We start from the raw sequence: 27,775 nt of genomic DNA on the forward strand, positions 1-27,775 counted from the left end.
GGGGTGGGTGGGTAGGAGAGGGGGATTGGCACTGAGCTGTTTGCGTTTGGCTAGGAGTGATCTTCCCTGATACCAGCCATGCGGTGGGGGGAGGGGTAAAATGATCATCGCAGAGAATTGGATGGCGGGGGGTTAGTTTGGTTTCTTCTGCTGCACGTTAACACGAAAACCACAGCACTAAATGGCTAACTCAACAGGCTTTGCTTGGTATGGGAAAGGAGGGCGCTGCTGTTATGAAGGTTGCAGAAGCCGAAAGTCTATGGCTTACCATGGCCGCTTGCAAGCCGAATTCTATTGCCCGGCACTGTGTGTGTGATCTCTAACACCAGAGCCATAGGCACTCAATATAAGATGCAAAATGCGAACGTGTACCAAAATCACATGTGCTATGTAATGTGAATAGTGTTGTTCACTGTGAAAGAGTATAGCCATTGTTCTGTAAAATGTATCTTTTTAAATACTTCACTCGCTATTTTTCCTCCCGCAGCTGCAAATGTTTCAAGCCTCCCTCCTCCGTTCCAAAGGCGATCTCAGATAAGGCGGTGAAAAAAATGCACGTGCGATGAAATGCTCTCTGAGCTCATGCAGTCGTCCGGCACTGACAGAGCTCAGCAGAATGTGTGGAGGGACACAGTAGCACAGTACAGGAAAGCAGCCAATGAACATGAGGACAGGAGGGATGATCGAGATGAGAGGTGGCAGCAGTAAGATAGAGGAGGCATGATGCAATGCTGGGGCTACTGCGGGATCAAACGGACATGCTCCGGCGTCTGGTGGAGGTTCAGGAACGGCAGCAGGATAAGAGACTGCCGCTGCAGCCCCTGTGTAACCGCCCACCCTCCCTTCTCCCCAAGTTCCATAGCCTCCTCACCCAGACGCCCAAGAACGCGGGGGGGAGGCTCCGGGCACCCAACCACGCCACCCTAGTGGACAGCCCAAGCAACAGAAGGCTGTCATTCAACAAGTTTTGAAGTGGCCTTTTCCTACCCTCCTCCCACACCCCACCCGGGCTACCTTGTGAGTTATCTCCCTATTTTTATAATCAATTAATAAAGAATACTTGGTATTTAAACGATAGTGACTTTCTTTCCTTTGCAAGCAAGCTGTGATTGAAGGTGGGAGGGTGGGTGGCTTACAGGGAATTGGAGTCAACCAAGGGGGCAGGTTTTCATCAAGGAGAAACAAACAGAAGTGTCACACGGTACCCTGGGCAGTCATGAAACTGGTTTTCAAAGCTTCTCTGATGCGCAGCGCTTCCTGCTGTGCTCTTCTAATCACCCTGGTGTCTGGCTGCACGTATTCAGCGGCTAGGCGATTTGCCGCAACCTCCCACCCCACCATAAATGTCTCCCCCTTACTCTCACAGAGATTGTGGAGCACACAGAAGCAGTAATAACCGTGGGAATATTGGTTTCGCTGAGGTCTGAGCGAGTCAGTAAACTGCACCAGCAACCCTTTAAACGTCCAAACGCACATTCTACCACCATTCTGCACTTGTTCAGCCTATAGTTGAACAGCTCCTTACTACTGTCCAGGGTGCCTGTGTACGGCTTCATGAGCCAGGGCATTAAGGGTAGGCTGGGTCCTCAAGGATAACTATAGGCATTTCAACATCCCCAACAGTTATTTTCTGGTCTGGGAAGTAAGTCCCTTCCTGCAGCCGTTTAAACAGACCAGAGTTCCTGAAGACGCGAGCGTCATGAACCTTTCCCAGCCATCCCACGTTGATGTTGGTAAAACGTCCCTTGTGATCCACCAGTGCTTGCAGCACCATTGAAAAGTACCCCTTGCGGTTTATGTACTGGCTGCCCTGGTGGTCCAGTCCCAAGATAGGGATATGCGTTCCATCTATAGCCCCCACCACAGTTAGGAAATCCCATTGCAGCAAAGTTATCTACTATGACCTGCACATTTCCCAGAGTCACTACCTTTGATAGCAGCAGCTCAATGATTGTGTTGGCTACTTGCATCACAGCAACCCCCGCAGTACATTTGCCCACTCCAAATTGATTCCCGACTGACAGGTAGCTGTCTGGCATTGCAAGCTTCCACAGGGCTATTGCCACTCGTTTCTCAACTGTGAGGGCTGCTCTCATCTTGGTATTCTTGTGCTTCAGGGCAGGGGAAAGCAAGTCACAAAGTTCCATGTAAGTGCCCTTACGTATGTGAAAGTTTCGGAGCCATTGGGAATCATCTGAAACCTGCAACACTATGTGGTCCCACCAGTCTGTGCTTGTTTCCTGGGCCCAGAATCGGTGTTCCAATGCATGAGCCTGCCCCATTAATACCAGGATCTCCAAATTGCCGGGGACCACAGTTTTAGAGAAATCTGTGTCCATGTCCTCATCACTCTCATCACTGTGCTGCCATCGCCTCCTGGCCTGGTTTTTCAGGTTCTGGTTCTGCATAAACTGCACGATAATGTGTGAGGTGTTTACAATGGTCATAACTGCTGTGGTGAGCTGAACAGGCTCCATGCTTGCCGTACTATGGTGTCTGCTCGGGCAATCCAGGGAAAAGGCGCGAAAGGATTGTCTGCCATTGCTTTCATGGAGGGAGGGTTGACTGACCCATTACCACCCGCGACAAATTTTTGGCCCCATCAGGCATTGGGAGCTCAGCCCAGAATTCCAATGGGCAGCGGGGATTGTGGGAACTGTGGGATAGCTACCCACAGTGCACCGCTCAGAATGTCGACGCTTGCCATGGTATTGTGGACGCACACCACCGAATTAATGTGCTTAGTGTGGATGCATGCACTCGACTTTACACAATCTGTTCCCAAAAACAGACTTCTGTAAAATCGGAGTAATTTCATAGTGTAGACAAGGTTAGAGAGAAGCAGTTTCTTGACACCTTGAGTGATTGTTTCCTGCAATAGCTAGTTTTACAGCACATAAGGAGAGAGCTATCTGAAGACAGCTAGCTAGAGACATAATTAAAACAACCCAAAATAACACTAGCAGCAGCCAAGGACCAAGAGTTCCTTTCAGAGTCTCGGAAGAGATAAGGCTGTGAGAGAGTGGCTGGGTCTGCTAGACAACCAGAGAGTAAAGGAAGAAATTAAGGAAGAAGGATGTTGCAGAGAAGCTAAATTATTTCTTTCCACTTATCAAGAGGATGTTGGGGAAGATAAAGATGAGCTATGGCAGAAAGTGAGGTACTTTCTGGAACAAATGGCTAAATTAAACAGCAGCAGATCATCAGGTCCTGTGACTGCCTCCAACTGTTCTGGAGGAATTCAGAACTGAAGTGACTGAGCGCTAAAAGATCATGTAATCTCTTATTAAAGTCAGCTGCTCCACAGGAGTAAAACCTTATTGACTCTATCTTTAATTTTAAAAAAAGGTAGAAAGAGGGATTTGGGGAATTTACAGACCAGTAAGGGCTTTTTTTAGTGCCAAGAAAATTAGTTGAGAAAATAATTAAAAACTAGAGTTAGAAAATACTTAGCGGAATGTGGCAGATTAGGGACACCCAAACATCATTTCTGTATAGGAAAACTAGGCCTGTCTAGTCTACAAGGATTCTGTGAGCATTTCAACAAAATGACAGTGGAGAACTGGCTGAGATAATTTATTTGGACTTTTAAAATCCTTCGTCAAAGTCCACGAGGTATTAAGGAAACTAAGTAGCCATGGGATTAAAGTTTTTTGTCATGAATTAGAAATTAATTTAGGGCTAATCTACATTACTGTGCTACATCGGCACAGGTATGCTGACAGGAGAGCGCTCTCCCATAGGCGTAATGACTCCACCTCAACGAGAGGCAGAAGCGGCCAACATAGCGTGCTGTAGATACTGCTTTAAATCTCTGTAACTTACGTCACTCGGGGGGTGGCTTTTTCGTACTCTGAGTGACATAACTTACATCAACTTAAGCGGTAGTTGTAGACAAGTCCTAAGAGTCAAAACAAGAGCAAGATTGTGTGCACATGTATGCATGCACAAATACACATGCGTGCGCGCACACACAAATTTCAACATTGCCAAAGATTTTTCACGTTCCAGGTTTCCGTTCTGAGCCTGGTGGATTTTGTTTATTTCACTCACTAACTCACACAATATGAAAAGAACATCACTAAGGTGCAAAGTCAAGCATGCCAAAGTTAGGAAATGCCAGAATTAAGGTTGCCTGTCCAAATTTAATTTGGCCTTCTTGTGTGTGTGCATTGTGACAGTCTTTAATTACAGGTTTCAGAGTAGCAGCCGTGTTAGTCTGTATTCGCAAAAAGAAAAAGAGGACTTGTGGCACCTTAGAGACTAACAAATTTATTTGAGCATAAGCTTTCGTGAGCTACAGCTCACTTCAGCGGATGCATTCTTTAATTACATGATCACATACTGTTTTTTCCACCTACCTCATTCAGTGCACAGGATGGATCTACTCTGGGGATGCATCAGGGATGGACAGTGAAAGGGACTGTTCTCTGTAGGATCTGCAAAAAGAAAAGGAGTACTTGTTGCACCTTAGAGACTAACCAATTTATTTGAGCATGAGCTTTCGTGAGCTACAGCTCACTTCATCGGATGCATACCGTGGAAACTGCAGCAGACTTTATATACACACAGAGAACATGAAACAATACCTCCTCCCACCCCACTGTCCTGCTGGTAATAGCTTATCTAAAGTGATCATCAAGTTGGGCCATTTCCAGCACAAATCCAGGTTTTCTCACCCTCCACCCCCCCACACACAAATTCACTCTCCTGCTGGTAATAGCCCATCCAAAGTGACAACTCTCTACACAATGTGCATGATAATCAAGTTGGGCCATTTCCTGCACAAATCCAGGTTCTCTCACCCCCTCACCCCCCTCCAAAAAACACACACACAAACTCACTCTCCTGCTGGTAATAGCTCATCCAAAGTGACCACTCTCCCTACAATGTGCATGGTAATCAAGGTGGGCCATGTCCAGCACAAATCCAGGCTTTCTCACCCCCCCCCCCTTTTTCCCGGGGACACACACACACAAACTCACTCTCCTGCTGGCAATAGCTCAGCCAAACTGACCACTCTCCAAGTTTAAATCCAAGTTTAACCAGAACGTCGGGGGGGGGGGGGGTGTAGGAAAAAACAAGGGGAAATAGGCTACCTTGCATAAGGATCTACAACCTATCCTAAAGGATGACCCAAAACTCTCACAAATCTTGGGAGACAGGCCAGTCCTTGCCTACAGACAGCCCCGCAACCTGAAGCAAATACTCACCAACAACCACATACCACACAACAGAACCACGAACCCAGGAACTTATCCTTGCAACAAAGCCCGTTGCCAACTGTGCCCACATATCTATTCAGGGGACACCATCACAGGGCCTAATAAAATCAGCCACACTACCAGAGGCTCGTTCACCTGCACATCCACCAATGTGATCTATGCCATCATGTGCCAGCAATGCCCCTCTGCCATTTACATTGGTCAAACTGGACAGTCTCTACGTAAAAGAATAAATGGACACAAATCAGATGTCAAGAATTATAACATTCATAAACCAGACAGAGAACACTTCAATCTCTCTGGTCACGCAATCACAGACATGAAGGTCGCTAACTTAAAACAAAAAAAACTTCAAATCCAGACTCCAGCGAGAAACTGCTGAATTGGAATTCATTTGCAAATTGGATACTATTAATTTAGGCTTAAATAGAGACTGGGAGTGGCTAAGTCATTATGCAAGGTAGCCTATTTCCCCTTGTTTTTTCCTACCCCCCCCCCCCCAAGATGTTCTGGTTAAACTTGGATTTAAACTTGGAGGGTGGTCAGTTTGGATGAGCTATTGCCAGCAGGAGAGAGAGTTTGTGTGTGTGTGTGTCCCCGGGAAAAAGGGGGGGGGTGAGAAAGCCTGGATTTGTGCTGGACATGGCCCACCTTGATTACCATGCACATTGTAGGGAGAGTGGTCACTTTGGTTGAGCTATTACCAGCAGGAGAGTGAGTTTGTGTGTGTATGGGGGTGGGGGGGTGAGAAAACCTGGATTTGTGCTGGAAATGGCCCACCTTGATTATCATGCACATTGTAGGGAGAGTGGTCACTTTGGATGAGCTATTACCAGCAGGAGAGTGAGTTTGTGTGTGTGTTTTTTGGAGGGGGGTGAGGGGGTGAGAGAACCTGGATTTGTGCAGGAAATGGCCCAACTTGATTATCATGCACATTGTGTAGAGAGTTGTCACTTTGGATGGGCTGTTACCAGCAGGAGAGTGAGTTTGTGTGTGGGGGGGTGGAGGGTGAGAAAACCTGGATTTGTGCTGGAAATGGCCCAACTTGATGATCACTTAGATAAGCTATTACCAGCAGGACAGTGGGGTGGGAGGAGGTATTGTTTCATATTCTCTGTGTGTATATAAAGTCTGCTGCAGTTTCCACGGTATGCATCCGATGAAGTGAGCTGTAGCTCACGAAAGCTCATGCTCAAATAAATTGGTTAGTCTCTAAGGTGCCACAAGTACTCCTTTTCTTTTTGCGAATACAGACTAACACGGCTGTTACTCTGAAACCTGTAGGATCTGCGCTTCATTTGTTGCAGAAGCTGGAATGTGCTCGGAGAATAAGGCAAGGGAATCATAGAATCATAGGATATCAGGGTTGGAAGGGACCGCAGGAGGTCATCTAGTCCAACCCCCTGCTCAAAGCAGGACCAATCCCCAACTAAATCATCCCAGCCAGGGCTTTGTCAAGCCTGACCTTAAAAATATCTAAGGAAGGAGATTCCACCACCTCCCTAGGTAACACATTCCAGTGTTTCACCACCCTCCTAGTGAAAAAGTTTTTCCTAATATCCAACCTAAACCTCCCCCACTGTAACTTGAGACCATTACTCCTTGTTCTGTCATCAGCTACCACTGAGAACAGTCTAGCTTCATCTTCTTTGGAACCCCCGTTCAGGTAGTTGGAAGCAGCTATCAGATCCCCCCTCATTCTTCTCTTCTGCAGACTAAACAATCCCAGGGACTACAGGAAGAGAAAGGACATTCTCATGGGTAGGGCAATTGAACGTTGCCCTGGAGAACTGGATTGTATCCTGCCTGCTTCAGAGTATAGTGGTGTTTGAGCTTCTCAGGGAAAAGATCACCAATTTTTTTAACACAAGCAAAACATATTTTTCCTGAGACGTGTTCTTAGAAATAGCTGAACTGTTTTGGTTTAAATAAAAAAAAATAATAAAAAATCATCTTGAGGCATGGAAAATTTGCCCCCCAATGGTAAAAGTTACAAGCAACTGAAAATGGTCTTAAATTTGGAAGTGTCCGGTAACCTTAACAGGTGTTGCTACCAGCCCTGCCTTTAATTATCTGCAAACAGAGTTGACTAGTGAGCTGCAAAACTTGCAGAAAACACACGATTATTTTGCCTAGTAAGTTCTAGAGAAGACTGAGGAATTGGAGAAGGGACTAATAGAGGTGAAATTAAGCGCTGGCAAATGCAAGACAATGTCTATGGGAAGGGAGAATGTGATCTATTCATGCACCTTGGTGGTTTCTAAATTAACTGTAACCACTTATGCAAGGGACCTTGATGTCAATGTACACTGGTCAATAAAACTACTGCTCAATATGCAAAAGGCATAATTAACCTGTGGAACTCATTACCACAGGACAGCATTGAGGCCAAGTGCTTAGGAGGATTAGATTTTTATGGGGTAAAGAGATTATCTACAGCTATGTTAGGTAGGATTTTTTTTTTTAAATGTGGAATACCTTCATGTTTCAGGGCAAAAATTAACTGCCTAATCAGATGGAATTATGAAGAAATGTGTTTGTGGAGATTCTTCCAAAATCGGCTAACACGGGGTTTCTTGCACTTTCTTGTGAAGCCTCTGTCTCTGAGTCACTGTCAGAGACAGGCTAGCGGACTGTAAGGATCAGTGGTCTCATCTGGTGTGGCAAATTCCTAACAAACGCATAGAAACGGCAGCCATCAGTTTTGAGCATAAAGGTACCATGTTGAGCTGTAACTACGTTTTGGGAGTTGCATGGATTGGATATGTGAGTGGGTAGTTCACTCCTCGCTGGTCACTAGCTGCAACAGCTCAGTGAGCTAAGCTGTGCTCACAGTAACCCCAAGGGATGCCATGCAGTAGTGGAGATAAATCCTGCAAGACTGAGATTGGTTTGGGGAGGATCAGAGCCAGAGCTTACGGCTTTAGTGTGGGCAAACCACCATTAGGAGAAGAGGGAGAAGATTTTGCAAAATGATGTTTTTAAGGTGGGTGTATCTTGGGAACTCCTTGCTCTAATGACTAGGGTTACCAACTATCTAATCACACAAACCCAAACACCCTTGCCCTACCCCTTCTCTGAGGCCCTGCCCCCACTCACTCCATTCCCCCTCCCTCTGTTGCTCGCTCTCCCCCACCCTCACTCACTTTCACCCAGCTGGGGCTGGGTTGGCGTGCAAGAGTGGGGTGCAGACTCTGTGCTGGGGGATGGGGCCGAGGGGTTTGGAGTATGAGAGGGGGCTCTGGGCCGGGGCAGGAGGTTGGGATGCAGGAGGGGGTGCAGGCTCTGGGAGGGAGTTTGGGTGCAGGAGGGGGTTCTGAGCTGGGGCAGGGGGTTGGGGTGCAGGAGTTATGCAGAATGTGGGCTCTGGCCGGGCGGCACTTACCTCGGGCACCTTCCAGAAGCAACCAGCATGTCTGGCTCCTAGGCTCAGGGGCACCCAGGTGGCTCGACATGCTGTCCCTGCCTGCAGGCACCGCGCCCCGCAGCTCCCATTGGCCGTGGTTCCTGGCCAACAGGAGCTGCGGAGTCCTGCACACAGAGCAGGGACAGCATAGATTCATAGATATTAAGGTCAGAAGGGACCATTATGATCATTTAGTCTGACTCCTGCACAATGCAGGCCACAGAATCTCACCCATCCACTCCTGCAATAAACCTCTCACCTATGTCTGAGCTACTGAAGTCCCCAAATCATGGTTTAAAGACTTCAAGGTGCAGAGAATCCTCCAGCAAGTGACACGTGCCCCATGCTACAGAGGAAGGCGAAAACCCCCCAGGGCCTCTTCCAATCTGCCCTGGAGGAAAATTCCTTCCCGACCCCAAATATGGTGAGCAGCTGAACCCTGAGCATATGGGCAAGATTCACCAGCCAGAGATCCATGAAAGAATTCTCTGTAGTAACTGAGATCCCACCCCATCTAACATCCCATCGGGCCTATTTACCATGAATATTTAAAGATCAATTAATTGCCAAAATCATGTTATCCCATCAGCACGCAGAGAAGCCCTGGCCGCCCCTTTGCCTAGGAGCCAGCGGGATGTGCCGGTCAGTTCTGGGAGCTGCGTGGAGCCGGGGCAGGTCGGGAGCCTGCCTTAGCCCTGGGCCCTTGCTGTACCACTGACTGGACTTTTAGAGGCCTATTAAAATCTCCCAGGTGGCTTTCAATAGCCGCCGGGAGATTGATGCCGATTCCAGGAGACTCCTGGCCAATCTGGGAGGGTTGGCAACCCTACTAAAGACCGCAGATTTGGACTGCTCATGCTACACAGTGAGGCATTACAAATTTCGAGATAATCCAAATAAGCATGCAGGTTTTAGAGTATGGAGAAGAGTCTCCCTTTAAACAGATAGCGATGCTCAATCTTACCTACAGTGGAGTTGGTGCTCCGCTCTCATACCTGCTCTGCAATCTAGATAGTGTCAATGTTGCGTTCAGTGACTCTTCTGCTGTCTTTGTCCTTCTTTATTTGTCCTTCTTTTGCATGCATCTGATGAAGTGAGCTGTAGCTCATGAAAGCTTATGCTCAAATAAATTTGTTAGTCTCTAAGGTGCCACAAGTCCTCCTGTTCTTTTTACAGCTGCTTTTGTTTCTCAGCATCAACAACTTGCCATCAGTGTAGTTTTTATTTAGCTTCTTTGTCCTGGCTCTAATAGACCGGCACTCTGTTGAACAGGAAGTATCCATGTACTGATACATATGACATGCTTGGTAGAGCAGAATCTGCCTATTCTATTAGGAGAAAAAAGATTACAAAAGAAGGAACTAAGGAGAGACCTTTGTTCATACCAACTTGCTGATAATGAGCTCCAGAGGAAGAGGCTTGTTGCTTCAGAGGTGAAGGGTTCTGGCAGGCCACAGTGGGTCCTTGCATCAGGGATTTAAGGTGGACCTATGAAGTCAGAACCAGAACATGTTTGTTGCAGTAAATGAAAATCTGATCATTGACTGCCCTGGCAAGCGCTCTCTGGATTGCTATGGCACCTACTTATCCCAGGAGGAACCATTCGCTTCTCTTTGATTTTGCAAAGCCTCCAAGAGGAGTATTGAGGTTACCTTCCAGGACTGTGCTTGCCTGGGACTGCTCCTTAATTGGGTTAAAATAGCCGCTGATTAATGACACCATCTCAGAATATCTCTTTCCCATGTGGTCTCATGAAATCAATTGGCTTGACAGTGCAGGGCACAATCGGCAGGGGGCTGGGGCAGCAAAATAGGTAATGATGGTGTATTGTGGGAGTGGCTGCTAGGATGAAAACCGTGGTTATTTTCCACCTTGCCCAGGCTGGTGAGAGCTCTGGGGCAGAGATGCTGAGGATCTTCTCAGCCATATTGGGAGTGGGCTTTACTTATGGCCAGCACTGCTCTTAGGAGCCCCACCCTCAGTGGCCTGTGTTGGATTATCTGTAAAAGGATCTCTAACCTGCTTCTGTGCCCGGTGCTGCTCGTCTTCCTGTTGATCAAATTCCTTTGACTCCCTCCCCTGCAGTCTGCTCACTAACCCACCTCTGTGTTTAGTGATGCAAAGTGTGGCTCACACACCAAGTGTGGAGTTCTGGATTGTGGTACGTGGCTGCTTTTGTCTTCAGCATAGAGTTGTAGCTCAAAGGCTGAAGCTCCCAGCATGTAATGCTCCATCCTGACCAAAAGGAGCTCTGCAGGCCACGTCCTGATGTTAAAGATGGGTACTGGCCCCACTTCGCCCGCCCCTATGCTGGAGAGTTAGAGGAACCCTGGCACCAGAATGAGGCTCGCAGAATTTGATCTACATTTAAAATTGCCCCCTTAGATGCTAAATGTTTACCAATTTCTTACTGAATTAGCACCTTAGATGAGATTTTGATGAAGCAGAAAGAATGCTGGCAATAGCTGATGTCTGATACCTGAACCCCTGTGCTGAGTGGGTGGGAGACTATCGGCTGCTGCATGGAATGACCTTTCAGCAGAATTGCTGCTTAAATATCAATGGAGACCAATGTGAAGCTGCTTGTAACACCAAAATTTTGACAAGCAGAGGCCCTGGGTAGATATACTGGGAAGGCAACGTCTGTACCAATGGATTATATAACAACATGGAAAGTCATCCCACCCAAGTGTTTCCATGGCAAAAAATATTTGCTTTTATGTTGAACTTTACTGAAACACTGATTCCTGTAACTGTAGCCCTATCCAGCAGCTGCTTTCCTGTAGTTTCCCCAGAGGGTGATTTGTGCTGTGGTTTGGAATAGCTGATCTCTCGGACCCTCATGCCGAGCCCGTGCATTATGACACTTGCTGCTACCTCATGCCTTGTTAATATTGTATAGGTTTTATATTTAGGGAGTTAATTACTGTAAACAAAGCAGATTTTAATCTAATCAGCTGTTCTATCCACTGCATCAGTCACAGACATCAAAGTGAACATCAAAGAGAGAAGAATAAAAGCACTTTGAAAGCAGAGCCAACTGATTCACCCAGGTGCATCTGGACTAGCTTCCCAGTCCATAAAGAGAAAAGGAGTACTTGTGGCACCTTAGAGACTAACCAATTTATTTGAGCATAAGCTTTCGTGAGCTACAGCTCACTTCATCGGATGCAATGTCCATGTCGTTTCTCTGTTTGCTTTAGACCCATTTCAATGGTTCTTTCAGTTATCCCAGATCTAATAGATATTGAAGTGCTGGGCAAAGGAGATTACCATAAGAATGGCAGTATGAGAACAAAGCAATGGTTCAAGTAGTCCAGTTTTTTGTCTCCTAGTGCTTGAAGGAAGGTGTAAAATCTCTACAGTGCATCTACCTGTGCAAAGCTGTTGTGGGGGACTAACTCAGATGGTGAGTAATTGTGACAAAAAGCAGTGGTTCCCAAACTTTTCCGCTGCGTGACCTGAATCTCAGATGCATTGTTTCTCATGACCTGGACAGAATGGCATCCTTCATACAGCATGACCTTGCATGGACCCTATGTGCAAGATCACACTTGTGATTTTACAAAATGGTGTCCTCCACACACCTGGGATTGTCCCCACTTAGGATCGCGACTTGTAGTTTGGGAACTGACGCTGTAAAGCAGAAGGACGCAATTCTCTTGGGAATATCCTAGCCATTGTAGCTGCAGCAGGTGTTATTCTTACTAACCAGCTGCACCAGTGACTCCATAAAGAAAGTTGCAGAAACCTTTCCTTTTATAATTCTTGCTTGCATATCCTTTGCTAACGTTTTTAGAAAGGCAGACAAACCCATTTTGGCCTGCAATCCCTCTTCCTTCGCCCCAGGTCAGAGGAGAATGTACTTAGTTAGGGCTCATTTCTGCAACTCTTGTATTGCCACTGATCTGAATGAGATTACTTGTGATAGTAAACACTGCTCTCTGTATGGACTGCTGAATTCTGTTTATAAGCACTGGCTTCTTAAAAATAAAGCCGGTGGGCTAACCTAATTGGAGCCTCCCACCTCAGCAAGTGACACATGCTGAGTCAAGGGTGGTTTGTAATAAACTTCAGAAGGTCACAACTCTCTGAACAAACAGAAGGAAATGCAGTGTAGTTGCTAGCAGGAGCAACAACAGTGAGGAATAGCCAGTATGGTGGTGAAACAGATATTTAACCCAATCCCTACCATCAGCACAGGCCTGGATGTCACAAAGGAGTACAGCGGAGTCCGCTCAGGAGATGAAAGTATTGGGGCACATGGTAAAGCTTCTTGGCTGCTCCCCTCACTCTGCCATGACTCAGACAGGCGTTGTGGTTTGAGAACTGGCACTAGGGCAAAGGGAAAAGCTAGTGCTGGGAATGGTTTCCTTTCTCCAAATGTTTTTGGACACAGCTGCTTTTCCATACTCTGAGACTTGGGTACTTTTGGCAGGCCTCGGAAAGGTTACTGCAGCAGTAAGGTACATTACATTTTCAATTACTTAATTTTATCAGCTCTGTGAGCTGGTGTGGGCAGAGATGAAAGTCTGCTCGAGGCACTTGCAAGTGTTATTCCAGGCAGTTCGGAATAGATCGTATGATACGTGGGGACTGGCTCAGGCAGGTTCCAACAAGCTGCCTGCATTATTGAATGTTTGAAGATGTCTGAAGCTGGGCTGGGAAGCTGGGTCCCCAAGCCATGCTGCTGTCAGTCCACTTATGGACAGGGAGCGGCTGCTGGTGGTGCCTGCAGGTTGCGTAGGAGCCTGTCATGTCCGATGAAGTGAGCTGTAGCTCACGAAAGCTCATGCTCAAATAAATTGGTTAGTCTCTAAGGTGCCACAAGTCCTCCTTTTCTTTTTGTCATGTCCCTGTGATCTTAGCGATTGCTCTGGGCTTTGGAGCTGTTTTAGGGAATTGCTCTTGTAGGAGTTGGAGACAGAAACCCACGGTGGGACCCTGACGCAGCAGGAGGAGGAACTGGCCCGGTCAATGTGGTACAAGGGTCTTCTGTCCCTAGGATTAACCTGTGACATTCCCAAAGTGCCCCTGCTCTTTCCCCTGCCTGTCAAACCCTCTCTGCCCTGAGCACCACTGTGCTGAAGCCTCAAGCACCATCCCAGCTCTCAAACCTTCCGGACCACTCCCCCTCCAGTGAGACACCTCCAAAGTGCCTCCCAGCTACCAAACCCTCTTCTCCAGCTGCCAGAGCGGAGTCTGCCCCACCTGTTTTCATGTCAATGTCTAGGTCTGGGGATGGTAATTAGAACAGACTCCTTTATCTCCAGAGTTACCGCCCCCACCCCGCCCCGCCAGGGTGCCCAGACAGCAAGTGTGAAAAATAGGGACAGGGTAATAGGAGTCTATATAAGAAAAAGACCCCAAAATTGGGACTGTCCCTATAAAATCCGGACATCTGGTCACACACACACACACACACACCCCGGTGATTGTGGCATCAGGGGAAGGCACTCTTTCCTTCCCAGATAACGTAGGGGAGTTAGTGCTTTGAGAGTGCCTGACAATAGGGCGTGTAGCCATTGCTAGCCGCAGACAGCAGGCGCTGCACTCCCAGCATGCCCTCTCTGTTGCGGTCCCATGGATTTCATTAGAATTACTCCGGACTTACACCAGGGAGAGACCAGCCTGGCCCCAGGCCTGTAGGAACTACAACAAAAGAAGTCTGGTGCAATGTTTTATTCCAAGGGTAGGTATCGTTTGGAGCATCTGCTCTGAAGGAATTCAGGCAGGTTGGTCTGCGCGTGGTCAGCACATGCTAGTCAGTCCGACATGTGAAGGAACGACAAAGCTGCAAAGCGGAGTATGATTGTTTCCACCAATGTCTTTAGGGAGATGGCATCAGCTCACCTGGAGGCTAGTGCATGGCTGTGGCTGAGGGAGCTGCAGTGGTGCAATGCTGGAGGAAGGGCAGGTCCTTTTAGCTGGATCCAAGGTCCCTCAGTTGAGGGAAGTGCTGATGCTTTGGATTGGTGGGTGGGTTCTTTCCATCCGAGGCTGGTCATAAACGTTAAGAGAGCTTGCACTCCTACCAAACAGTTGCTCCCTGGGGCAGGGAGTAATTATTCAGACTGGGGACCTTTTTGGTACACAGGACTTCCCTCAGGAGCAGAATTGCCACTGAGAGAGAGAAGTTTGTCGCTCCAGTGATGGATGCAATCATGTACATGGGATCACTGCCTCTGATGGCAAAGTGCCCCACTACTCACAATGTAATCTGAGGCTTTGCTACCAGGATCTTCCCATAGGAATGACTTAGTCCAGTGGTTTTCAACCTGTGGTCCATGGACCCCTGCGGGTCCACAGACTATGTTTAAGATTTCCAAAGGGGTCTGCACCTTCATTTGAAAATTTTTAGGGGTGTGCAAATGAAAAAAGGTTGAAAACAACTGATTTAGTCTATTAATTCTTTCAGAGTCAGGGATGTTATGTTGAGGAGCAGATTTTACTTAGACCACATTGTAGGGTTTCGTTGGGGCAATGAAAGGTGCTGTGGTCTAGTGGATTGACCATGGGGCTGGGATCCAGGAAGGTGAGTTCTAATCCCATTTGTCACCAATTTGCTGTCTGGACAAGTCTCTAATTCCTCTATGCCTCAGTTTCTCCATCTCTGAAATAACTCCTCCTTACCTACCTCTCAGGAACTTGTAAGGATGACCGAGTCATTGCCCGTCAAGCACTCTGCTATGTCAATGCTAAGGACTGTGTTCTCTTGAGTCTAAATAGATTTTAAAGTTACTTTGTTGCTAAGATGTAATAAGAGTAATCGAATGTGATGATTTAGGTTTAATATTAAAAAGCTGTGTGTGAAAGCCCCTGCCGCTCTCTAGCAGAAATTAATGAGCTTCCTCCATTCCGATGGCTGTGCGTTTATCACTGACAGTGCTGCTGCTGCAGACACAGGAGTAAACAAACAGCCTCCCGCCACTAGAAATGTGGCACCTCGAGTAGTGCATGGGAGGCTGTTTGCAAGTGTGTCAGGGGTTTGACGGACCAAGGGACCAGCTGGTGCCAATCTGGAATGACTGGGGCTGGGTTGTTGACTGGTTTGCCCCTAATTTTGAAGGCAAAGGGCAGGCTGGATAACTGACCCCTCCCTTTACTGGTGGAGTTTCTGCTGAGAACCCCCCTCTGAGTGGCTATTCGCAGGCATGCCTAGCCGCCACACCCCTGGTCAGAAGAGGCTGGGCCTGCCCGTGGAACACGGGTGGCTGCTCTTTCAGAGTGGTCCAGACTTGGTGGGGGCTGGAGGAGCCACCTTGTGGGAGGGTGGGAAACAGCTGCCCCATTCCTCAGTGGAGAGTCCCCCTGCTGGGCTGAGGGGCAGGGCGAAGGCACAGGAAGGCAGGGGGAGGCCATGGGGCTAAGAAGGAGCCTCCCCAGCAAACGAAGACTGCTCCCTCCCACAGGCTCAGCCAGCACTAAGTTACCCATAGGCAGTTTCCCTTTGCCCTCCTGGGAGAAGGGGAGGAACAGGAGTCTGTGTGTCTTGCCCTGGGCAAGTGTCCCCCACACCTGCCATGCACACACCAGGGGTAAGAAACCCCCCAGGTCAGCCAAATGCCCATCCTGCCTGTCCCTTTGAGACATGGCGGTGCCACGAGTGCTTGGCACATAACCAGCTCCTTCCAGCTATTCTCTTTGATAGCCAGCTCCGAGCATTGTGCATTGCAGGGCCTGTACCAGCCCCACTGTTTCCTGGATCAGTAATTGCTCTGTCTCCCTTGTGTTAGGTGGTTCCCACCAGAGTCGACCTAGAAGAGTGGCATATGAATTTTTATCGAGACCATGCTCTGTGAATGTACCCTTCAAACAGTTTCAGCTCCCGGCTCCCGGCAGGGGAGCAGTGAAAATGACCAATTATTTATTGGTTTGCCAGCAGTACAGTGCGCTCCTCTTTAACGCAGAACAGAACTAGTGGGAGCACGTGTCACATATACACAACCAGACTTTCCTGCAGCCTACTGCAGTGCCCCTGCTTGCTGATTAGCCTTTGCCACTCTGCATCATACCAGGTGACGGGAGCACTTGGGTGAACCTGTTTTTTCCTCTCCTTAGTGCCTGCAGTCCATTATTCTAGGGTGTTTTGGAAGTGAAAATTTTCACCTGGAAAAGAAGCTGATGTGAGGTCTGGAAGTGGTTTTACCAAACAACCTCCACCGCAGATGGCCATTGCTCATCCAGTAGGTGTTTAATAATTACACTTGGAAGGATTAGATTTGTAATGGTGAATGTTGGTACACATCAGTTTCACGGCACACACAGAAACCGAGGAAAAAGTATGTCCAGCAGTAATAATCAAAAAGTAAGAGAAATGCCACTTGAGAACTTTTGAGCATTTAGGGATGTTTCAGTTGTATATTTTGACATGTGATCATGCTAATTTTTGTTTTAATGGTTATAGAGCTTTAACTCTCTGACTTGCAATGTCTGTTGCCACTGTATCATTATTGTCTTGCTCCCCTGGTGTGTGACCCCTTCCCATAATGTTAGACAACTGTGAAAAAACCTAAAAAATGGATTGAAAATAAACATCAATATTATCTGTCAAAATGATCAAAGCCCACAAACTTCTGCCACGCCTGTTAATAACGTAGAAAGTGTTGGTGCGTGTCAGAGCATCACTTATGCTTTTTTCAGCCATCTGAGGAGCAGCTGCCATCTAAACTCCACTAATTGCCTCTTTTTAAGCACTTTTGTTGAAGGCAGCTGACCTGGGCCGAGGGGCGGGAGAAAGTTGGGGTTGGGGCTGGGGGGATGGGTGAGCTGCTACTTGGTTTGCCAGGAATGAAATGGAGCAGCCAGTTTTACCCAGGGCAGCAGGGAGCAATTTGAGTTCACGCACTGTGAAATCAGAGCCATTTATTGTTCTGTGCTCAGAAATGCATTTTGTGATGCAGTTTAAAGCAGGGCATCTGAACAGAGCCCATTTCTAACCTTCCTCAGAGGAGGCTGTGTAAAAATATAGCCCTGTTTTCTTCCAGCTGGAGATGATTTAGGATCCCCTGCATTCTTCCTTGAAGTGCTTTGGCGAAAATAGAGCGATGGAAGTTTAGAGACTATCATCTCACTCTCCTCCCTTCCCCACCCCCACCCCAAAGACTGAGGAGCTGGTTCAAACACAGCAAAAGAACAATACATTGGAGTCCTTGACTGTTTTGCTTGGTCAGAGGTTCCAAGACTCCAGTCTTTCCCTTCCCGTGCTTTCCCTGGGATCCTTCCCCGAAGAGAAGTAGGTGCTTTCTAATCAGTAGAGAAAACGTTTAGGGTTTTATTGTTGCTACTAGTTTTTCCTCCTTGATGTACGCCAGAATTCTCATGAGCACAAGACAGGCATGATCCCCCCTGTTTTTTGTCTTCTGCAGTGTGAAACTGCAGTTTTCCTTGCCTTAGCTTTTTGCATTTATGTCCCATGCTTCCTTCCCAGGCGAGAGGGAAAGCCTTGTAGCAGAGTTGATTCCCCTCCTCTTCCCCCCCCCCCCCAATTTCCTGTCTGAAAATATTTCTGAAAACTGTGAGTCAATGTCTCAGCTTTGTATGAATATGATCTTGAGGATGTGATGGAAGGTTTTGGACCATCCCCGGCCATGCTCATGTGAATGCAGTGCATTTAAGATCCACACTGGCTGCATGTCTGATTTTTCTCTGTCATCCCTCCCTCCTTCCCCCAAGAAAATGTCTGGTCTTAGTTTCTGGTACAAAGGAGTCACTGCTATCTTTCCTTTTGCTGGTGCTAATGTAGTTCCTGATGTCTTTTGCATTGAGTAGCTTGCTCTCACACTGCCCATTTCTCCTGTTCTCTCTTGTAGGTATCTGACCAGCTTCCTTGGTTTTTGATGCTGAAGCAGGATTGTTTTAACTAAAGATGGAAACACTGGAGTCGGAATTGACCTGCCCAATCTGCTTGGAGTTATTCGAAGACCCTCTGTTGCTGCCGTGTGCTCACAGCCTGTGCTTCAGTTGTGCCCATCGCATCCTGGTGTCCAGCTGCTCCTCCAGCGAGTCGATAGAGCCCATCACAGCATTCCAGTGCCCCACCTGCAGGTATGTCATCTCCCTTAACCACCGCGGCCTAGAGGGCCTCAAGCGGAATGTGACCCTGCAGAACATTATAGATCGCTTCCAAAAGGCTTCTCTGAGTGGCCCCAACTCCCCTAGCGAGAGCCGCCGAGAGAGAACATACCGCAAGAGTCCTGCCATGTCCAGCGAAAGGATAGCGTGTCAGTTCTGTGAGCAGGACCCACCGCGGGATGCGGTGAAGACCTGCATAACCTGCGAGGTGTCCTACTGTGACCGCTGCCTCCGGGCCACGCACCCCAACAAGAAGCCATTCACCAGCCACCGCCTGGTGGAGCCTGTGCCAGACACACACTTCCGAGGACTCACTTGCTTGGAGCACGAGAACGAGAAAGTGAACATGTACTGTGTTGCAGACGACCAGCTGATCTGTGCCTTATGCAAACTGGTGGGACGCCACCGAGACCACCAGGTGGCGTCGCTGAGTGATCGATTTGAGAAGCTCAAGGTAAGAATCACTGGCTTTCCTGAAACAAGAGGTGTGAGCTGGGGAGGGTCCTTTGTGGCTTGCTGCACTCGCCCGAAACCAGGGGTGGCCAAACTGTGCAGGAAATGGAGCAGGTGCCAGCTGGGAGCATGACGAAGCATTGCATGCTGGGAGCTGCAGTTTCAGTGGGCCTCAGCTCTATGGTGAAGTGTCATGAGTCAAACGGTGGAACACCGTGAACTGCTGCTCTTTGGCCACCTGGCTGGGTGGCAGAGCCCTAGTGCCACGAGGAAGGCTGCTGCTTGCTGGGAGTTGGATAGCCTTCCTTGTAGGGACTGTGGTTTTCTGGTGGAGTATTTTCAAAGCTAAATCCGTTCCAGATGTCCTAGTCAGTCTCTTATTTACACCTAATTAACCCTCCAGGCTCTAGAAGGTCCATAGGCTAATGAAAGTTGAAAGATCCTTTAGAGGTGAGATCTGCAGACCATTGGCATCTAGAGGGTTAAGCGAACCACATGTGAGAGAGAGAGAGCGAGAGAGAGATCCTGCTTGTATGATTGCAGGAAAGTCGTTCATTTTCTGCTGATCTACATGTCACGAGTTCAGTCCTCAGGCGTGCTAACAAAACCACAGAGCCCACAAAGTACAGAGCAAGCCTCCCTGTGCCCCAAATTAGAGGGAGTCTCTGTGTGTAGTAGAGAATGCAGTGGTGGCAGCAGCACCAAGAACGTCAGCAACAGAGAGGGTGCAGGGCTGGTTTGGAGTAATGGGCAGGGGTGGGGAGGGGGAGCTTCAGGGTAATGGAGAAGCCAGTACTGGGGCTGGGCACTGTGTGCAGGGACTTATGAGATCTGGTGCTGGCTGTGGCTAGCAGATCCAGGAATCTCAGGGATTTGCTTAGTATTTACTGTGCAGATTCTCCTACTGAAAAATCTTCCATGCACGTCCCTGCAGGTTTCCCAGGTTGTGGATCTTCCAAGCTGCTGCTCTCCCTGTCCCAGCAATGGGTCCTGCAGGCAGACCCTTGCTGTGTCTATTGGCTGGCTGTAATTTCCACAATGAAGGATTACTGGAGGTGGGGTGTGTGTGATCAGTGGTGAAGTGTCATTGAAATTAGAGGTATACTCTCCCCTGGATTCACTCCCTGCAATAGAAGTGATTTGGAGTGCATCTGTTCCCTCCCTGATGCAGGCATGCAGTGTAATCCCCCTGAATGGGAATTGTGTCTGCACACATTGCACATGAGAAAATGTCCTCCCATCCTTCCTGTCCTTCTGTATTTGAAGCTAGAATCCCAGCTTTGTCCCCAGGGCTGGATGGGACCAGTGCCTGCCATCTGGGACTGCAGGGTGAGCTGGACTAAGCAGATCATCTGGGGGCACTCTGCCACAAACAGCAGATCCTGGTCCAGGTGTGAATATGGCTGCGTGCATTTAATTGTGGTAATGACTATGAAGGTTAGATTTGGCCCTCAGGCCCCAGGCAGTTTGTCATTGGGCTCCATGGTTTCTCGCCACGTTGGCCAGGCCCTGGATTAAAGCTGTTGGTTTATTAACCAATGGGAGCCTTGTCTCTCTGTTTTCCCTCACGCCACCCTCCCATTCCCCCTCCATTCAATTCCTGGTTACACATGCCCAGGCTCCTTAGTCTCTCTGCACTGGAGAAATTTAGCAGCCTTTATTTATCCCGTAAGGACAAAAGTCTTCTGTTTCCTTTCTTTGTCTCTGAGGATGGCTGGTCTGTCTAGCACCATTGGGGGTATTACTGCCAGCCCTCCCCAGGTTGGCTTGTCCAAAGCTCTGTTGGGTTGACTCCATGGCTGGCTCTTGTTCCACGAGATAAGGCCTGGAAAATGAAGGTTACTCAATGGCACTTGGTCAGAACACACACACTGCTCGGCGAATAGCTGACTGAGTGCTGAGGGCAGTAACCTATCTGGCAGCATGGCTGCGTCTCCCTGCTCGACAGCCTGTGCCTCTCTCTCTGGCCAGCACTGGGCCCTCCCCACCACACTGGGTCTGGATCAGTGCTGGGGTGGAGGGTGCTGCTGCAGGTGATTGGTGCTGCCTGTAGCTACAGTATAGTGAACCCATTGAATCTGGAGGCTCCGTCTGCCCCTGGGGAGCCCTACCCTGATCTAGCCAGGCAGTGGGCTGGAGGTTCAATGGGAGGGGTAGACATCCTCACTGCAGAAACTGAAGTCGATGTCAGTGCGGCTGAGGAGTCCTGGTCTCACTGGCTGAGGTAACCAGCCTTGTATGATGCAGTTCATATGGGTCCGTTTCTGTGGTTAACTGTCCTGGGGCCTGATGCTCCCAGGCATGGCATGTTCTGTCATGCTAGCTGTGATGTGCCCTGGAAACTTCCCTTTCCCCAGCTCCTACTTCTGACAGGTACCGACTGAATGCTGCTCATAGGCTCCGTCAACGCAATCCTGACAGCATCTGTCCCCATTCCTCTGTCAGTCTCCTGCTAGCTGATGCTATTGCAGGATCTGTGCTGGGGACAGCCTCCTCCATCAGCACCAGCAATCTGCACAGGGACAGCCTCCCCAGCACCACTGAAGCGCAATGGGCAGATGGCACCAGTCAGTCTCCCCTCTCCTGGCCCTGGTGGCCAAAGCTCTGTATCTAGCCATCCATCCCGGGCTATCTGGGCACCTCACAATCATTTGGGGCTTTCAGCGCCACAGCTCCCCTGAGGCACGAAGTGCTGTTACCCCATTGTATAAGTGCAGAACCAAGCAGCAGGGGAGATTAAGTGACTTGCACAAGGCTATGGTTGAGCTAGGAATTGCGTCTCCTGTGACCTGTCCACTGCACCATCCTTCCTCCTATCTCACCTGTCTCTACCATATAAGGACTATTTATCATTTTCATCTGCCTTCCTTTCCCTCCCTCCCCCACCTCCTCCCAGTCCCTGCAGAGAAGGCCTGGAAGTAGCCTTAGGTGTGTTGCCGCCTTGTTCTCTGTGGCTAGGGAATCATCCCTCTGCGGTAGCCTGTGTTCTCAAGCCGGAATATCCCCCACAATGAAGCAGCAGAAATGGGCGATCATCCCCCCAACACAAGTATATAGCATGTGTTTGATCTGAACTGAATTACTGCTCTGTGCTCTCCAAGTGGGAGAGATCAAACTTCCTGGAATACTTCCCACGGCCCCTGAGGAGTACTGTGAAGCCTGATTTTTAAGCAGCCCTAGTGGCTCCACTGAATCTGAAGTGAACCCGGATGGCTGATATTTGACCTACATACAACATATAAAATTAGAACTCTCTCCCCCCTCCCCTGATGCATTCCATGTGAATCTGCAAAATAGTTTTAATTAATTTTCTTTTCCAATAAAATTAAAAATCTGTATAGCCGGTTACATTACCAATTATGCTAGTAAGACTATAGCTAATCAGGTTTCCATTAGAACCCTTTTTCACGTGCTCATAACTTTTTTTCATCACTTCTCTTTCCAGTTGAAATCTTCCATGCTTATTCTCAGCCTGAAGGTGATTTCTTTTTTTAAACATTTGAGCAAAATCAATTCACCTGCTTTTGTTATGTGAGGGGGGGAAGAAATACTTTTCCCTCTCTAGCAAACCACCAGGCACCTTTTCATGCACAGGTTAGATTTCTAAATAAAAGGACTGATGATTGGACAATGAAACTTTCCAGAAGTCTTGTCCTAACTGAGGGCTATTCTCCAGACTAATTTGCATCCACAGAAACAAACACTAACCACAAATTGTTTAAATTGACTATTTTTTCACATTTATAGTACGAAAATACGATCTAAGGACTATCGGATAACAGAAATAAATGGAATGGTAGCCATTGAAACAGTCAGCATTTGTCAATGGCTACCCCACATTGGTGATCTGCCTAGGTTTCTTATTAAAGTGTCTCAGATACCACTGTGATAAATAGTGATGTTTAGTGGTGACCTCTGCAACATAGGCACTGACTCTGTGGGTGCTCTAGGGCTCAAGCACTCACTGAAAAAAAATAAGGGATGCTCAGCACCCACCAGCCAGAGCTGTTCGGCGGGGCAGCTGATCAGCGGCTTAGTGGCTGTTGGAAGGTGCTCAGGGTTGGGTGGAGAGCAGCGAGAGCGGAGCTGGGGCGGGAAGAGGCAGAACGAGTGCGGGGCCTCAGGAGAAGTGGCGGAGTGGGGGCAGGGCCTCAGGGTGGAGCAGGGGTGGAGCACCCACTGGGTAAAACAGAAGTCGATGCTTGTGCTCTCCAGTACTGTAGTTTCCTAGTTCTGCAGATGTTGTCTGTGTTGGTGTTTCAGTGCAGCATTCTGTTTGGGTCACAATCACTTTGTGGAAGAAAGGTAGCAGAGGCTCCCCTGGAATAGTACTTGGGGTATGCTACTTACCCCCAGGATCAGTATATGGCTATGGATAGAGACCTTTTTAATATTTTTAATGAAGTAAATACTACTGGGAATTGTGTGATTATGAGAGACTTTAATTTTCCTAATATAGGTTGGAGAGCAAGTGCTACTAATAATGATAGGGCCCAAACATTCCTGGATGTGATAGCCAATGTATTTCTTCATCAAATAATCCCTAAATCAACAAAACGTGATGCCATTTTAGATTTAGTATTGGTGAGTAGTGAGAACCTCCTAGAAGAACAGATTGTGAGGACAGCTTTGGTTTGAGTGATCATGAGCTAATTCAGTTTAAACTAAATGGAAGGATAAACAACAATAGGTCTGCAACTAGCGTCCTTGATTTCAAAAGGGCAAACTTTAAAAAATTAAGGGAATTAGTTAGAGAAGCGGACTGCACTGAAGAACTCAAGGATCTGAATGTGAAGGAGGCCTGGAATTACTTTGTCAAAATTGCAGAAATTATCTGAAGCTTGCATCCCAGGCAAGGGGGAAAATTTCATAGGGAAGGATGGCAGACTAAACTAGTGAACAAGCACCACAACAGGTGATTAAGAGAAAGTAAGGAATGGAATATGGGATGGATCAGCAAGGAAAGCTACCTCTTGGAGGTCAGAAAGTGTAGAGAAAAAGTGAGGACTGTCAAAACCAAAGCAGAGTTAGACTTTGCAAAGGAAATTAAAACCAATAGTAAAAGGTACTTTTGCCAGATAAAGAAGACAAAGAAAGAAGTGGGACTGCTAAACACTGAGGATGGAATGGAATGGAGCTTAAAGATAATCTAGGCATGGCCCAACATCTAAACAAATACTTTGCCTTGGTTTTTAATAAGGGCAATGAGGAGGTGGCGGGCAATGGCAGGATGGCTAATGAGAACAAGGATATGGAAGTAGAAATTACCACATCCAAAGTGGAAGCCAAACCCAAACAGTTTAATCAGGGGTCCTGGATAATCTCCATCCAAGAATATTAAAGGAATTGGCACATGAAATTGCAAGCCCAATAGCAAGGATTTTTAATGAATCCAAAAACTTGTGGGTCATATCCTATGACTGGAAAATTGCTAATATAGTATCTATATTTAAGAAAGTGGGAAAAGCAATCTGGGAAACTGCAGGTCTGCTAGCTTGACCTCAATTCTTAGCAAAGTCTTAGAACAAATTTTGAAAGAGAGCGTGATTAAGGACATAGAGGTAAACAGTAATGGGGGGGCGGGCGGGGGACATACACAACAACATGGTTTTACAAAAGGTAGATCGTGCCAGAAACCTGATCTCTTCCTCTGAGAAGATAATCTATTTTGTAGACAAAGGAAATGCAGTAGATCTAATCTGCCTGGATCTCAGTAAAGCAATTGATACAATTTCATATGGGAAATTATTAGTTAAATGGGGATTAATATGAGACTGGAAAGGTGAGTAAGAGGCGACTACAACAGGTTTAAAGAGGCGACTACAACAGGTCATGCTGAAAGGTGAACTGTCAGGCTGTAGGGAGGTTACTTGTAGAGATCCTCAAGGATCAGTCTCAGGTCTAATCTTATTTACCATTTTTATTAATGACCCTGACACAAAAAGTGGGAGTGTGCTAATAAAATTTGTGGATGACACAAAGTTGGGAGGTATTGCCAATACGGAGGAGCACCAGACTATCACAGAAGAAGATCTGGACGACCTTGAAAATGGGAGTAATAGAAATTGGATGAAATTTAATAGTGCGAAGTGCATGGGATTTAGGGACTAACAATAAGAATTTTTGCTATAAACTGGGGATGTATCAGTTGGAAGCGACAGAGGAGAAAGATCTGGGTGTATTGCTTGATCACATGATGACTGAGCTGCCAACGTGATGTGGCTGTGAAAAAGGCTAATCCAATCCTAGCGTGCATCTGGCAAGGTATTTCCAGTAGAGACAGGGAAGTGTCAGTACCATTATACAAGCACTGATGAGACCTCATCCGGAATACTGTGTGCAGTTCTGCTCTGCCATGTTTAAGAAAGATGAATTCAAACTGGAACAGGTGCAGAGATGGGCTACGAGGATGATCAGAGAAATGGAGAACCTACCTTACAAGAGGAGACTTAAGGAGCTTGACTTATTTAGCCGAACCAAACAAAAACTAAGGGGAGATATGATTGCTCTGCATAAATACATTAGAGGGATAAACACCAGGGAGGGAGAGGAGTTATTTAATGCTCAACGGCACTAGAACAAATGGATATAAATTGGCCATCAGTAAGTTTAGGCTTGAAATTAGACGATGGTTTCTGACCATTAAAGGAGTGATGTTCTGGAATAGTGTCCCAAGGGAGTAATGGGGGCAAAAAAACCCTAACTGGCTTCAAGATTGAGTTTGATAAGCTTTTATGAAGGGGATGGTATGATGGGATTGCTTACAATGGCACATGGCCCATATCTTCAATGGCTGAAGATGGGGCTTTAGAGGGAGGAGCGCTCTGAGTTACTACAGAGAATTTTTTCCCAGGTGTCTGGTTGGTGGGTCTTGCCCATATGCTCGGGGTCAAACTGATTGCCATATTTGGGGTCGGGAAGGAATTTTCCCCTGGGTCAGATTGGCAGAGACCTTGGCGGTTTTTCGCCTCCCTCTGTAGCATGTGGCACAGGTCACTTGCTGGTTTGAACTAGAGTAAATGGTGGATTCTCTGTAATTTTGAAGTCTTTTTAAATCAAGATTTGAGGACGTTAGTAACTCAGCCAGAGGTTATGGGCCTATGACAGGAGTAGGAGGGTGAGGTTCTGAGGCCTGCAATCTGTAGGAGGTCAAACTAGAGGATCAGAATGGTCACTTCTGGCCTTTTGAGTCTATGAGCGGTGCACGTTGTGGCACTATAAGAACGTGGTGATGTCAGAAGAGAAGTCAATGTTTTCAATCCTCCCAGTTATTTTTCTATAACTTTCCATCGTCTGTTTTGTCTTCATGTAAACTGTCTGTTTAGTTGCATTGTTACAAATTGACACATTCTGAAGTGTGGGAGAAAGAAGGGTCTGGTAGTAAGGGCGGTAACTCAGCCAATTGCACCTACGTTACGGGGTTTTCCAGGAAATCTCTTGGCTGTCCAGCATGACAGAGTTGGTGTTGCTATGCAAACCTTTCTTTTGGCATTTCCTAGCTTTTGATTGTTTCATTTTCAAATCGTTAGAAACTCAGATGAATGTGACACTTCCTTTAATATGGATTTAAACTGGAACTGTTTGAAATGTTTTGTTTGGAATTTTTTTCAACAAAAAAAAGCATGTTAGTCAAACCTGAAATTTCAGCAGGAAATGGCCATTTTTGATTAAATATTTCAATTTTTTTTCACAGAAAATAAAAAATTTTACTTTTTGGACAAACTTTCTTAGGCCAAAATTTTCAGTAAAACTAAAATGCTTGCCTACCTAGCCAAAATGTTTTGGTTGCCAAAATACAAAAAAAAAGTTTTGATTTTTAATTTTTTTGATGAAAAACCTGAAATATTTTGTAGAAAAAAATTCACAAAAAGGGAAACATTTCCTTTTTCCATCACATTTTTTTTGGCAGAAAAATAGTAATTAAAACAAAATCCTGACCGCTGTAATTTATACACAAGGAGTATAACTTTGCAGGTGGGTTGTCTAGGTAGGAAGATAGAAGGCTGGGGTCTCCTCTCCTCTGTCCATTCTGCTTGTACATGTGCAGCTACTGGTATTCTTGTGGGAGATGCTGCTTTCCTCTTCCTTGACTTAGAGTCCTTGATAAGGTGCTTAGTTAGAGAGGGCATCCAAAGCAAAGTACAGAAGGATTTCTTTCCTGCTTGCTCTTCCTTTTACTCCAGGGGTGGCCAATATGTTGTTCCTTGTATAGACACTGACTCCAGGGCTAGAGCTACAGGCGCCAACTTTCCAATGTGCTGGGGGGTGCTCACTGCTTAACCCCTGGCTCGGCTGCAGGCCCCGCCCCCACTCCACCCCTTTCCGCCCCCTCCCCTGAGCCTGCCCTGCCCTCCCTCCTTCCTCCTGCATGCCACGAAACAGCTGATCAGGAGGTGTGGGGAGGGAGGGGGAGGTGCTGATCAGCGGTGGACGGGAGGTCCTGGGAGCGGGGCAGGGGGAGCTGATGGGGGTCTGCTGATGTGTTACTGCAGGCTCTTTGGCAATGCACATTGGTAAATTCTGGCTCCTTCTCAAGCTCAGGTTGGCTTCCCCTGTTCTATTCCCTTTGATCAATATTCAATGTACTTTTTTTCCCTCCTGCATCTTATGAGGAAGG

The 27,775-nt window shown here is 47.3% G+C and overlaps 1 protein-coding gene across 5 annotated transcripts in view; it reads left to right on the plus strand.

Annotated features, from left to right (window-relative positions):
• The window catches only part of MID2 (midline 2), a 339,116-nt gene that overhangs the window by 45,171 nt on the left and 266,170 nt on the right, over nucleotides 1-27,775 (plus strand). For 4 of the 5 annotated variants that reach the window (XM_073360610.1, XM_073360612.1, XM_078854215.1 and 1 more), the window contains one exon: nucleotides 18,444-19,159. In XM_073360610.1, coding sequence (XP_073216711.1) covers nucleotides 18,500-19,159 — 660 coding nt within the window. In that variant the 5' untranslated portion in view covers nucleotides 18,444-18,499. Of the gene's footprint in view, nucleotides 1-16,692; nucleotides 16,818-18,443; nucleotides 19,160-27,775 lie in introns of all 5 variants that reach the window. The other variant, XM_073360614.1, reaches the window with a different exon arrangement.

The sequence above is a fragment of the Lepidochelys kempii genome, chromosome 9, assembly GCF_965140285.1.
Source record: "Lepidochelys kempii isolate rLepKem1 chromosome 9, rLepKem1.hap1, whole genome shotgun sequence".
In the NCBI taxonomy this organism is placed as follows: Eukaryota; Metazoa; Chordata; order Testudines; family Cheloniidae; genus Lepidochelys; species Lepidochelys kempii.